The sequence below is a fragment of the Vidua chalybeata genome, chromosome 4 (assembly GCF_026979565.1).
Source record: "Vidua chalybeata isolate OUT-0048 chromosome 4, bVidCha1 merged haplotype, whole genome shotgun sequence".
Lineage (NCBI taxonomy): Eukaryota > Metazoa > Chordata > Aves > Passeriformes > Viduidae > Vidua > Vidua chalybeata.
Window position 1 is genome coordinate 19,980,780 of NC_071533.1, and position 13,952 is coordinate 19,994,731.

General features: G+C 37.0%; 1 protein-coding gene across 5 annotated transcripts in view; it reads left to right on the forward strand.

Moving 5' to 3' along the window:
• Positions 1 to 13,952, forward strand: part of CCSER1 (coiled-coil serine rich protein 1) — a 603,186-nt gene that overhangs the window by 284,119 nt on the left and 305,115 nt on the right. For all 5 annotated transcript variants that reach the window (XM_053941467.1, XM_053941468.1, XM_053941472.1 and 2 more), the window contains exon 7: positions 8,588 to 8,665. In XM_053941467.1, the coding sequence (XP_053797442.1) occupies positions 8,588 to 8,665 (78 nt within the window). The remainder of the gene's footprint in view (positions 1 to 8,587; positions 8,666 to 13,952) is intronic.

Here is a 13,952-nt window from a genome sequence, read left to right on the forward strand (position 1 = left end):
GGCAATGGGCACTCACAGCCCAGAAAGCCAAACGTGTCCTTGGCTGCATCCAAAGCAGCACGGGCAGCAGGGGAGGGAGAGAGGATTCTGTCCCTCTGCTCTGGTGAGACCCCACCTGCAGGGCTGCATCAGCTCTGGGGTCCCAGCACAGGAAGATCTTGTTTAGCACTGGAAAGTACAAAGGAGAGGAAGTGGAGCTGGAAGGATTGGAGAGCTTACTGCAGCTGGGGTAGTTTCTACTGAACCTTCTGACAGGGTGGGAGTTGAAGTTCCTGTTGTGCCTTAACCTTAATCCTTCCCTTAAGAATGAAAGCTGCTGTGTTAAGGTGAGAACTCAGCATACCATGTTTTCACAAAATCAAGGAATTTTTGTTCTGCCTTGACCAACTCCACTGTGGAATCTGTTTGTTAAACTAAAAAGTGGGCTTAGCATTCTAGAAACTCTGTGGTAATCAGAATTTCTACATTTCAGAAGATGAAATATTGCCTTATATATATATATATATGCCACGTAAATTCAACTTTCAAACGTCATTAAAGAACATTACTATTGAAAACACTGTGAAGCAAGTAACAGCAAAAATCACTATTTTTTTAGCATTTACTTCTATCAGCATTATACAGAAGAAGTGCTGCAGCCAGAAAAAACGTATTTCAAATTGTAAAATGTCACTTGTTTCTTTTCATGTAGTGTGAAGAAAACACCCAGCCTGTCTTCCTTGATTTAGTGGCAGATACATACAGATGTTTAAAATGTTTCCTTTAAGCTGTTATTGGGTAATTCAAGATAGCTTTGAGAATGAAGCTACTGCATCTAAGTAAGTTAAAATACCCTGTCAGGAGTGGTTCCATACTGAAATTGTAAACACCCTTTTGAGAACTGATGAAGAAGTGAGAATAATTGCAATCACAACATTTAGGAAGTGCAAAATAGCTTGTTAAAACCTCAATGAAATGCATAGCAATTGAAGGCACCTGAATCCTTTTTGGGAATCACAGAAAAATAGAACATAGCCTCAGATTAAAACACAGTTGTAAAACTCTGGCAAAGTTGTCCATGATGTTTAAAAAGTAAAATAAACTTAGGAAACAACTGGACAATTTAGTAGAAAATTATTAATGAAAGTCAGGTTGGCTTCATTACATTCAGATTGAAAAAATAAGTTGTGTCAGTATTATGAAACATTGTCCTCATTTAGATGAAAGCACTCTAAGTCAGGGAAACTCTAGTCAGTTAATTGAACAAAATATTGGAGAAGATACCACCTATATCCCTGTCTACTTATGGGCAAAGGAATATACTGGACAGTAAAGCATGTGTAGTTTTTGGATGCGAGTTTGGTATATGTTAAAATGTGTGTCTTAAAGAAAGATATTAATTAGTAGCAAGTACAAATAGATTTTTGTCTTGAAGGAATAATGTCTTTTGTAGACTAAAAAAAGACGTTACACTGGCTGTAAGGTGATCACAAACATCTTTCAGAGCTTCCTGGAGAACAGTGAATTGTGAGCATAGGAACTGTTGTGCTGAACCTGGCACCTAAATCCGTGTTTGGCTTCAACAGTGGCCATCTGTGGGTACTTCAGAGGAACCTGGAGAACAACCTGGTTTGGGGAGCATTTTTTTCCTAACCCATCAGAACAGTTGCTCCCCTATATCCAGCAGCAAATAAATGTATATTCTGTTTATACTTTTGTCCTCTGTAATCTAATGGTAGGTGCATTTATTGTTTGTATCAACATCTGGTCCTTCTTAATTCCACCTTGTATCTTGGTCCCAGTATGTTATGTTAGGTAATGATGTATAACATGCCTGTGTGTATAAGGGAGGGAGAGGAGTCAATTCTGTTCTCTGTTTTGACCCTTCTCAGTTTGATTAATTGATTAGTTCTGTTCTAAGTGTTCTATCTGGAAGTGCAGGAAAACAGTGGATCTCTATGCAGAGAAGATGTAGAAGTTTGAGAGAGCCCAGAGGTTCTCTGCTGATAGCCTCTTCTTTGAGTGGATGCTGACCAGACATTTTCTTTCAGATTCAGATTATGACTGTGGTGTGGAGTATCAGGTAGTTACTGTGAGTGCTGTGATGCAGGCTTTGGAGAAAGAAAGTGTCTTTGTGACTAGAGTTAAAAAAACCCACACTCAACCTACTGTGAGAGACAACCATCTTTTTTTCTACAAAGCTGAAAGCAGTTTGAGAAAAAAAAAAGTGTACATTTGAAAGATCTCCTGCTAGGAAAGAAAAGCAATTGAAATAGACAGCCTGCAGATTAAAATCCCTGGAGAGCACTTGGTTCTCTCAATTGTCTGCTGAAAGAGCAGAAAAAGCTGATTTTATATGATATTATTAGGGAGGAATATACAATAACAAAATGTCAAGGCTGGATAGTATAGTCAATGAAGTATGAAAGAAACAATAGAAACTGAAGAGGGAGTAGAGTTTTGCTTAAGGAAGTCAGTTCTCCACTGTATTGTCAACAAAGCATTTACATCTGTGAAAGCAACCCCCTGGTTTTCATTAGGATAAAAATATGACTGGAGTTGCATTTAATATCATGTGTCATGGTAGCAGTCCTAACTGAGAGAGTGACAGTCACTGATCCCACGGGTCTCCTCTCAAAGAGGTGTTAACCCCAAAGTCATTGTCCAAATTAGTTTTGAAATTAGATTCTGCTTGCAGTAGAAGTGAAAGGGATTTTTAGAGATTAACTTGCAGTGAATTTGCTGTTGGGAAGGTAGAAATGGTTTTCTCCTACATATTAATGGACTCTTCATGTAACCTCTCTGTGGCAGGAAGTTGTCTGACAAGGAAACTTGTGTCTCTGTTTATTACGAGTTTTGTGGAGGAAAGCAGAGAGAAAAGACAGACTTGGAGGATGAGCAGGGTAAAATCCAGGTGAAAATAAAGAGAAGAAAGGAAGATATATTTGCTGTTAAATAAATGCATTATTTATGTAATGACATACATGTCATTGTAAGAAATGTGATATATCTGAGCTTATAAAAACAGACCTTTTCCCCCACTGAATTGTAAACCAGCAACCTCCCATTCCCAGTAGTTCAGCTTTCTACTTTATTTACAAATTTCATATCCTTTATCAAGGTGTTGTCCTTGTCCTAGCTACCAACTTATTTTTATGCTAAGGAATTTCATATTGCCATTTTAGAAACTGAAAAATAGATAATAATAGTAATTTGTGCTTTGTGCTTTGGTGTTCTTACACTTTTGCAATTAATATAAGGAGAAGAGAGATAGTAACTAAATATCTGAGTAAATTAAGTTTATATTAAATATAAAGCAGTGTGAAAATATATTCAGAGTCTAAACTATTTCAAACACAGTAGCCCTTCAACAAACCGTGTACACTTTGTTACCTGCTGGTTATGGGCTTTATAATTGATTTAGTCTAATTAGAAGGTTGAAAGAGCTTCTTTTCAGCTATTTTTCCAAGTGGAAATAAATAACAGTCAACAAAATATTCTTCCTACTTAACCCCTCCTTGGTGGAAGAAATATGTGAAGTATTAGATTTAAGAGTCTTCCTGAAAACTCAGACTCTTCTAAAAAAAAAAAAAAAAAAACAGTACTGAATGTACAAATACTGCTAAGTGACAGATCAGTATCTTATCTTTTATGAGGTGGAATTTCCCAACTTCCCCAGGTGATTGGCTTTGCTTAGATTGTGAGAGGAATCAGGACTAATCTGTATGCCTGTATACTAATTGCTGATTGAGAATCAGTAGGTAATTGAACCACTGAAACCTTACCCGGCTGTCTGTACCTCATGGAGCATAAAAAGAGGTAGCAAGACACAGTAGCAGCTGTAATTTAAGCTTCACCCCTGCAACAGGAGCTACAATAACTCAGGTCAGATGCAAGACCCATGCAGCCTTCCTAGCTATGGGAGCAGCAAGCTCCAGGCAAATACTGGAAAATAATACTTAAATGTCTCAGCTGTTAATGGCATGCATTAGTAATTAGTAAGATATTTAACTGTATTTTCTAAGGAAGGAGATATGACATAGATTTATAAATAACATCTGAATTGTATCCATAGATTTTACAAAACACATTTTAAGGAGGCTCTCGCTCCATTCTTAGTGATGGGAGATGCTGGGGGACGTTACTTAAACCTGATAGAGGGAGGAAGGTGAAAGCTTTTATTGTGTATCTACTATTTTCTTTAAACCAATTTTCATTTTTCCAACCTCAGTTGTTTATAGAAAAATTATTTGCAGGAAGTATATGTATGAGCAAAACCTCTTCATGACATTAAATAATACAGAAATTACAGAAATCAGAGCACTCCAAAAGTGTGTAAGAGAGCGGGGCACACCCTGGAAGAATAACTGGATGATTCTGTCTTTGTTTTTAACCTCCCTTCATAGCTTTGCGCAAATCACTTTACCTTCTTTTTCACTTCCATGGATAAAATGGGATAATGATATTTAAGTACAATATTTCATAAAAATACAGTGCAGACCCATTAATAAATCCATTTGCAGGTCTTTGATTACTTCAGTATATCAAAATGTCACTACTGAGCTTGCAGACTGCACTTATTTAATTTCCTAGTTCTACTCAACTTCTAGATTATAAAATGATATTTTCTGACATAACTTATGATACAACTAAACCAGTCACTCTGAAAGTCACTCCAACACTCATCCACTACCCCTTAGACAAAGCTATAAAGTACACAGATTGTCTTTTCTTCAGTTATTATAAAGATTTATTGGATCTCTTGCTCTAATATCCACTGAAGGTTTTCTCTGTCAGTATTAATTCCTTAGATCAATAAATTGTGATACTGGTCTCCTGAGAAGTCAGTGTCTGCCAGCTACCATTGCAATGTTTACCCCTGTTGAAAAGCAGTTGTAGCAAATTAAATTGGCTTCTGTTGGTAGATGGTCCTTATTTTATGGCACAATTAACAAAGGCTGACAGGCCACCTCCTAAAGAACATCAGATTAAAGGCAAGGGTTTATAGCAAGAAAAATCTGAATTTATGCTTTCATTTATAGAAAAGTTGCTGAAGACTGGAAGATGACACTTCAGAAGAAGGAGTCCTTTTCAAAGGAGCACGTTTTTAACACTGTGCACATGCCTTATGTTCTGTGTTGCTGGAGAACCCCTGACTACATTCTCTAATCTGCTGTTAGACAGTTTACATTGTTATGTAGGTTTGTGAAATATTCTGCTTTGAGGAAGGTACAGACAAGTGGAATAAAACAAAACCAAGCCTGTAACTACTTTAAAACAGCTCTAGAAACAGCTGCTTTCACTTCCATCTAGCTCAAATGATGAGAATTTGTCCTCAAACAGTATCCTGACCTTGGATCTCTGAAATGAATGTAGCAATGGGAAAAGTTTGTTCTCCTTGACTTGTTTTCTTCCTTTGCCTCGTTATCAGGAAACTTCCTGATCACAGTTTTAACATTGCTCTCCAAGGATAAATGATTAGCATGGCCTATCAGTGACTCCAAGGTACCTGTTCAACTGCACAATAAGGATGATGTATATTTAGACTGATTCTAGAAATAAGAATAAAACTTGAGTGTTGATCTTTGCAATCATGGAAGAGTTATTGACTCTTCTAATAATGACTCTTTTTCTCATTCTAATAATGTGAGTTTTCTGGATATTAGCAGACTGTTGCAAACAAACAAACAACAACAACAACAAAAAAGCCTAAAAGCACTGAGAAAAACGCTCGCAGGGTTTTTTTTTTTTTTTTTGGCATGGGCAAGATGGTATTTTTCTAAACTGTTTTACTGAGAAATATTTGAATTGTTTGGTATTCAGATATTTTGAAAATGTAGTTTAGGTGGTTAAAGCTGTGCAAGTTTTCTGCCCTCTGGTAAACTGAGAGGTTTCCACTGACACATGGAAAAGGCTCAGTCAACAAAACCCAGCTGTGCATTTTGTGCATCAAAAACACATATTAAAATGATAGTTACACAACAAAGTACTGCAAAATCAGAGGTCCTAATTTGCCTAATAATTTGAATTAAGATACAAATTAGGTTTATTTAGCATTTGTGATGACATACAATATATAATTATAGCCCAATGGTATAGCATTTTCTGGTTAATTTATAACTAAAACCTATCAAGTTTATGCTGGACTTGAAGTCCCCATTGAGTAAATTCCTCACAGTGATTTTTTTTTTTAATATGTATGGGGAGCTTTAGACTGCAAAGTGTGATTATGGTAAAGACACCACAGAGAGCAAATTTTAAGTAGGGAGTGTGGTCTTGTTTGAAATTCTTAGTATATTGCTTCAGGAAGGCAAGCTATCAACATCTTTCATAGCAGTGATTAGTGTAAGGGTTTGGGTTTTTTAATAGCTCAAGAAACAACCCTTTTAGTGCTGTCTCACTCAGTTCTCCACTATAATAAACTGTGTTAGTGTCACTGGGTTTAATTAATTCACACAGGCACAGATAGTGCTCTGCTTTCCTTAGAGAGGAAAATTACTGAAGGTGTTGGAGGGGCCACTGTGAGAATGTATATGTGGACAGCTCCAGGCTCTTCTGCCAGTGCTCCAGAAGCCAGGTAGTCATAGTACCCTTCTTAACATGCTCACCCCCTCCCCTCCCCTCCCCCCTGCCCCACCACAATAGCCCTTTTAATTCAGGCATGGTGCCACATCAGTGTGACACCGGACCTGGGCTGGCTCCTGTCCAGTCATCATGGAAGAGCAGATGTTTTTCTGAGGCCATCCTCTGGATGTGCCCTGAGATGTTTTGTGACAACACCAGCATCATCCTCAGGCCTGTTAAACTTTCCTTGGATTCCAGCTATCCCTGAACAACGTGCAGATCACGCTTTGCAGATTTTCCTAGTGATTAAAGATGGGTCTGCTCTCGTGCACACTTCTAATTACAAATTATGCTATTTGATTTGGTTTGGAACTCAGATACTTGATTCCCCCCCCCCCCCCTTAATTTGTTTTTTTTTTTCTATTCTATGTAAATTAAAAGGTGAATTGTCTTCCTCTGAGATGCTGGCATTTGAGGCAAAACATTCCCACAGAAGCGTCCAGTTTTGTCTGCACTCTGTGTTTAATGTAGAACAACTAACTTTCACTTCATTTTGTAAATATTACTGGCCAGTTTTCTTGATGATAAGTGCAGGAGTCCAAGTTAAATTTTGTAATGTTTCTGAATACAATGGATTCTACAGATATACTGGCTTTCTGACATGCTTCAATCTCTCTTTATTCCTCAACATCATCTCTGTGTTCTGCGGGTTATAAATTACCTGTCTCTTTCTTAGGATATAACTACCATGGCTCCCTTCTTTCTCATTTACTTGCATCCCTATTATTTAGCAAGTAACAGCTGTCTTTTCTTTCAGCTATGGTGTAACTGATAGGTATCTAATTTAACTCACATTTTTCCAGTGGGTGTTAACTTTGAAGTCTCTGTGCCCTGTTTTGGATTTGACACAGGGATTTTGTACCCAAAATTTTGTCTTTTTTCATCCCTTACCAGTTGGCTGATTAAAATGCAGTGTCCCTCCATAAACATCTCCTGATGAATGAGCTGTTAGAAATTACTGGGTGGAGCAGTGTGCTTCATTTACAGAATTTGGGTTTATCAAAAGACTTAGAGTAGATTCATAGCGATGCAGAAGCAGGTGTTGGGTTAGTCAAGCGCACAAGTTGAATTTATGAATTTATTCTGCATTGCAGTGCTACATTGTGAAAAGGAATGACTGCTAGGCCATGCAAACTTGTTGATTTTTTTTCTTATATTCTTAATTTCTGTTTTACTGGTGGTCATGGTGGATTTTTTTTTTTTTCATTTTTGCACTTTCATTTTTCCAAGAAGTAGCATTATTCTAGCTTTCTCCAGAACAATTATGATATTGTTTATATATGTTCTTCTATTATTATTACCATTCTATATTGTTAAGAGTCACACATTTGTTTTAATATTTTTCATATCTGTGAAAATAATGACCATGCTAACCCACAGGTTACTGAAATATGATCTGAAGAGGGTGGTGTCCTAGGTCAATTTTTCAAGCATTTTGACTTGACAGATCCATTGAAGTATACTGAATGATTTTGATTTATAACTTTGGTCTTCATTGTTTCTTTTATTGTATTAGTGCTCGTTTGTAAGGTATATTGACTCATGCGAATGAGATCTATTTTTAAACATTGAACCTAACATTTTCTTGCAGTATATTGTTTTCCTGTTAATTTTTCCTTCTAAATATACTATTGAGTCATCCCAAGAATTATTTAAAATTTTATGTCATAGTTTCTTTTGAGATAGATGAATTTTTCTATATGAACAAATATGAACAGCATATTTGTGTACTTGTGCGTATATTTCAGTCTTTGAATGGGAGTTAATCCAAAATAAAATGCAAGTACTTACCCATTAGTGAAATACTTTAACTTATTACAAATAAGTAATAAAGCAAATAAAGTACAGGTTGCAGTTGTCAGTCTAATTCTGTTGGATTTCCAGTGCTGTTTTCAAGCTCTTTCTTTTGCCCTCCTCCAAAATGTAAAAAAATTGTCTGTAGAACTTGATTGGAAATGCAAACTCCTGTGTACTTTTCTTTCAGAGTACGGACATGAGCCCAGCTGGCAGCACAACCTCCCTCCCCATTAGCCCCCTTCCTGAGGAGCCATTGTTTTTCAAGGTACAGTTAATTAATTTAATCATAAATATTGTCTATTAATAATATCATGTTAGCTGCTCTGCTGTGAAGTGCTATTGTTGCTTCTTCCTTTTCTTCAAATTACTGTGATGTCAGCAGATGTTCTGTGTATATACCATGCAATTTTCAAGAAATACCTAGAATACAATGCTGGTTTTGAGTATTTTTCCAGCAGATTACAGCTGTGAACTGTTGTTTGTAAGACTGTGTTTTTATCCATCATCCCATTTGGATATGTGTATTCCTGTCCAGGTGTGTGTTGTCAACAGATTTCGCTTTATTTTGTATTTCAAATACACCTTTTAACAAAACAATGATTAGTTTCTCCAAGGATACAGGAGACATTAAAGGCCTGTCAAAGAACGGTTTTGGCACAAGTCCATTGTAAGCCACAGGCCTGGCATTTTAGTTAATAATAAATTTTGGGACAATGTCCACAACTTCATGAGGTTTAACCTGTGACGAGTGAGTTGCCATATGTCACTTTCAGCTGACACCGTGGTATTCTTCCCTGGGACACAGAATAGCCTTAGGCAGATCCTCTTGGAAGAGGTCTTCTGAGGCCACCTAGGTACTCAAAGCAGTGCTGCACCATCTAGCAAAGAGGTCACATTGCCAGTTGTTCCCTTAGATAAGGAAGAGGGAACTTGGGTTTTCAGCACCATTCACTCAATTGGGTGTCATAATACGGACTAAGTTACATTCAGAGAAGTATCCCTTTTAAAATTTTCCCTCTCCCAGGTAAGTTTCCACCTTCTGTGTGCCTACAATTAGTTAACTGGGTTGAGCTGTAGTCACTTTGTGATGATGCGAAGTTAAAGCTGAGTAACTGGAATTAATGAAGTTTGATGATGTGAAGTTTGTGTCTCTCCTGCATGTTTTTCCAGCACAGAAAATAACAGTGTCCTTCTGACCTGGCCAAGGCCAGAAAAGAAACTCCTTTTTTTTTTCCCCCATGTTTTCAGTGTCTGTGCAGCAGTTGTACAACCAGCCAACTGATTCTTGCTATTGGAAGGGTTGTGGATTGTGCTTGCTCTGTTTTATTAGTGGAGGTACAGATGGGATATCAGTGATCAGCTATTCATTGATTCTTATTCCTCTTTTGGGATTTAACGCTTTTAAGACCCTGTCTTTCAATCAGATTTGGCTGAAATTAAGCAATGTTGTGCCCAGATACCAGGGTACGCATCTTTATTTCTTTAGAACACCATTTTAAGTGCACATTAAAGTCTGCTCAACATTCTAAGCCAGATTCAGTAGTTGAGTCTCCTTGTGTCTGGAAAACCACTAGGATATTACACTTAGAAAGAAATGGGCTGCTCAGCTCAGATAAAGACGGAAGAGGTAAGAAAATCTAACTTCTTGATTTTCATGTTAAGGTAATCAAACATTGCTCTGTTTGCATCGGGGCACTGACAAGTACACTGTAGTGCCTTTATTTTTTAAGGAAATGGTGTTCCTATATCCCAAAATGGGTTGTAAATTACTTGTTTGAAGTGGAATAGTTGCTCTAATAAAACAGTAAAGATGTTTTTCATATTAAAAGTCTAGTAGAAATAGTAAAAGAAACTGAAAAATCGGGCAGAGAGCATTACTTAATCCTTCATTTTCAGTCAATTTTCAAACCAGGAAGCATTTTTCTTTGCAATTCAAGCAAAATGAATGGAGGTCAGATCAGGAAAATGTTAAATGCATTTCACAGCATTTAGTAGATTAGAAATAAAAATAATGTAAAATGTAACAGTTTCTGTTACTTCTCCTTGGCTCACTCCAAGAGAGAGCACTATTGTTCAAGTTGTAATGTGAATGACTGGTTTTACAAGCCATAACCCTCTCTGAATACTGTCAGTCAATAATATTGGCTTTTGATGATGGAATGGTGCATTTCCCTTAGCAACATGATAATAACCTTTCCCACATCCTTGCTGTAGAGAAGGAGATTGAAAAAGAAATTCCATTCTGTGGTTCGGAAAGCACAGGTGTAATGAAGCAGGGCCCTATAAACTGCCTCTCTTTGGGACCGTTGAAGATCTCTGAGCTAATGAGCTTTTATATTAGACTGTGAAATGAAACCAAGCCTGTGTTCTCAATCATACCTGGTTTTATACCAAGAAAGAGAACTGTCCTTCCTTGGATTTTAACGATTTGCCTTCAAAAGGAAGTCTGCATTTCTGCGTAAGGAATGAATGCAAATCCTGTCACCATACTCTTCTTGTATATCCAACTTCATCAAAGCAGATGCCTGTCATTTTTAGTCCCACAGGATATGTGCTGGAAAAATATGGAGAACCTAAGCTTGTACAAAACCATTTTAAGATTTTGAATTTACTCTAGTGAAAGTTAGAAACCAGATTTCCTGGAAGTACTTTTAAGTTTCATCTCAGCTCTGCTAACACCAGCCTCAGCTACCATTCTCCCAATATACTGCACATGCTGTGACTTGCAGCAGAAAGGTCCAAATCATAAAAAACCCTGCTCAGGAGTGTTTGGAGGAAGATATTTTCCAGTGCAACAAGAGATAGTCCACCTGAGTCCATCATATACCATTACTTTAACTGAGTCATTGTGCTTTACTTACATCAAGACAGTACCTGTAAAAGTGCATCACTGATACCCAGCAAGAGGAGTAGAAAACAATTGGGTAAGAAATAAAGGTAGCCATCTCCAGAGCTCTTGAATCCTAAAAGCAACCGTGAGAAAATTACCAGATAAACATACAGTTAATTCCATTTAATAACCTTTCTTCTGTAAGTGTTGTAAATAGTAGATTTGGTTTCCCTTGAGGAAAGGGGCAACTTGGCACAGCAGCCAGTACAGCCAATTTTCTGTGCGCCTTTGGGGTCCTTCTCCCTGTGGAGTTAGCAACACACAGATGTTCAGAGCAGTCTTCCTTAGCTGTGCTCTTCAACATCTTGGGAAAAAATCCAGTTCAGCCATGTACACAGACGCTTTGGCAAAATATTTCTACAATGATTTTTGATAAAGCCATCATAGGCATTCCTTCTTAATGAGGGTTATTTTTTTTGTCAGATTTCAGCTTTCAATCCTCTACTGTTTTCCATGTGTTTAGAAAAGGAAGATCTTTTCCTATATTGTAGAAAAAGTTTATTTATCCTCTCAGAAAAGAACATCATCTTTGTTGGTGGTTTTGCACTTTAACTTTCAAGTAGGTAGGATCTTCTTTTGAACAGAAGTTTTTTTCTTCTGTTGCTTTATAATATTTCTTGAAGAATTAGGTCTTTGTCTTAGGGAAAAAGTTATGTCACAATTGAAATGTTCCAGAACTAAGAATTTGGAATATAATGGAGCAGAATGGTATTTGTCATGCAACCTTAAGTGTTATTCTATGTTAAAATAGCAAAACTGTAGCTGGCTCAAATGTGAGTGACTTTTAATTATGAGTACTTATATCTGCTCTCATTAGCTGGAATTAAAAATAATCCTGCCTTTCATTTAGAAGGTAAGTGAAGGAGTGGGTATTTCTAAAAGGTCAACTTAGCAAGCAATGTCTCATTTTTTAGAACCTGTTCTTTTCTCCTACTCATTATGCTGTGCTTTATTATAATAGTATCTTATTATTTTAAAATTATTTTAAAATATAGTGACAGTCTTTTAAGAAGAGATCTATGACAGCCATTTGGTACACCAAATATCTAATATTAGCTAATTATACATTATCTGTTGTAATGAGCATCAGTCTCACTGGTTATTAATCACAGCCAAGTTGTAGATAATAACCATAATAGTAATTTATTGTAGAGATGTTTAATTGTGTCTCAATTTTGATTAATCTCAACCATGCTTTACTAATTGGCATTAAATGAAAGAAAAAAAAATCCTCCATTATTTCCTTTCTCCTTTGAGGGAGCTGAGAATTTCCTTCAGTATTTATTATCTTACTGTGTTCTGAATTCTGTAATTAATACCCTTTATGCAAATTCCTTGAGTAAGAAAACAGAAGTGCCAGGTCAAGTAGCAAAAATTGACAGTCCTCAGTAGTGTTATCACTGCTGTAGGTGTAGTGAAGTGTAATCTAGACTAAATGATGTCTATACTTAGAGTTCTACTATTCATCCTGCAGCTTTACAGGCTCTGGAAATGCAAATCAGCGTAGTTCACAAATGGGCATGAGCTCTGGCAGCTCCTGACATTTGTGTCTAGATTTAGCAAGAGAGAAATTTTCCATTTGGTCTGTAATCACAATTTAATTTTACAGCAGATATTTGGAATAATCAGTATGAAAGGCTCAGTAATGACTGCTGGCTAGCCCAAGGAACGCATCTTTCAGAGTGGGACTTTGTATTTCTAGGTGTAGAATTAAATCTTTTCTTAACTTACTCAGCAATGATGACAGCAAGCTGGTCCTGTAATTCCAAAAGCTTCCTATGCTAGTTGACACAGCCAGTTTATTTACCCTCTCTACCTTAAATGGACTATTTCCAATATTTTAAGTATTTGCTGACACTTCCTTAAATGAAAAAAAATTAATGTGTTGCTTTGTGTTCAAAACAGACTCTGAAATAATCACACAGGCATTGCGACCCCATGGCAGATAGAGCAGGCTAGGGTTCAATGATGCCCTCCAGTGGGCTGGAGGCCTCATTAGCTCTTGTCCCTCTCATTCCACCCTCCAGCTCAATTTCTGCTTCTTCTGAGAAGCATCTGAATCCTCTGTGGTTTTGGTTTGTTTGTTTTAGATATGTTTTTGATACTTCTAGTAAAGTGAGTGGAGTTGTAGAAGTATGATTCACACAACCCCACCTTTACTCTTCTGCTGCCTGTCTCCATCCTATTTTAAACCAGTCTGTCACCATTCTTCAGTGGTTTAATCAATTCCTCCCACTCTTAATTGTTATCTCCCATGTCAGTATTTCCTTTCTTTATGACTGCTGTGCTGGTATAGCACAGACTTTTAAAAGTCACATCATCACAGCAGCTTTCTGCCTTTGATGCAAGCCTTCCATTTTGCCATTTCTCAAAAAGATTTATACATCTGATTTTTTTCAGTCTTCATCATCATAGGATATGAGATCTTGAACAGCACTGAATTAGTTCTGAAGGGAGGAATGTGAAGTAGGTATTATGGGCCCTGTTAGAAGAAACTTCTGTGCATTTATTCACCATCTTTTCCCTTTTCTAGTATCTCTGTGCACATTTTTCCCAAGAAAAAGTGTTCTGCCAGCAAGTCTGTCTGAATAGAACCACATCACCTATTTAATGAGTAAATTAAACATTTTTTTTTATTGTGGGGAGTATAGGTACAACATTG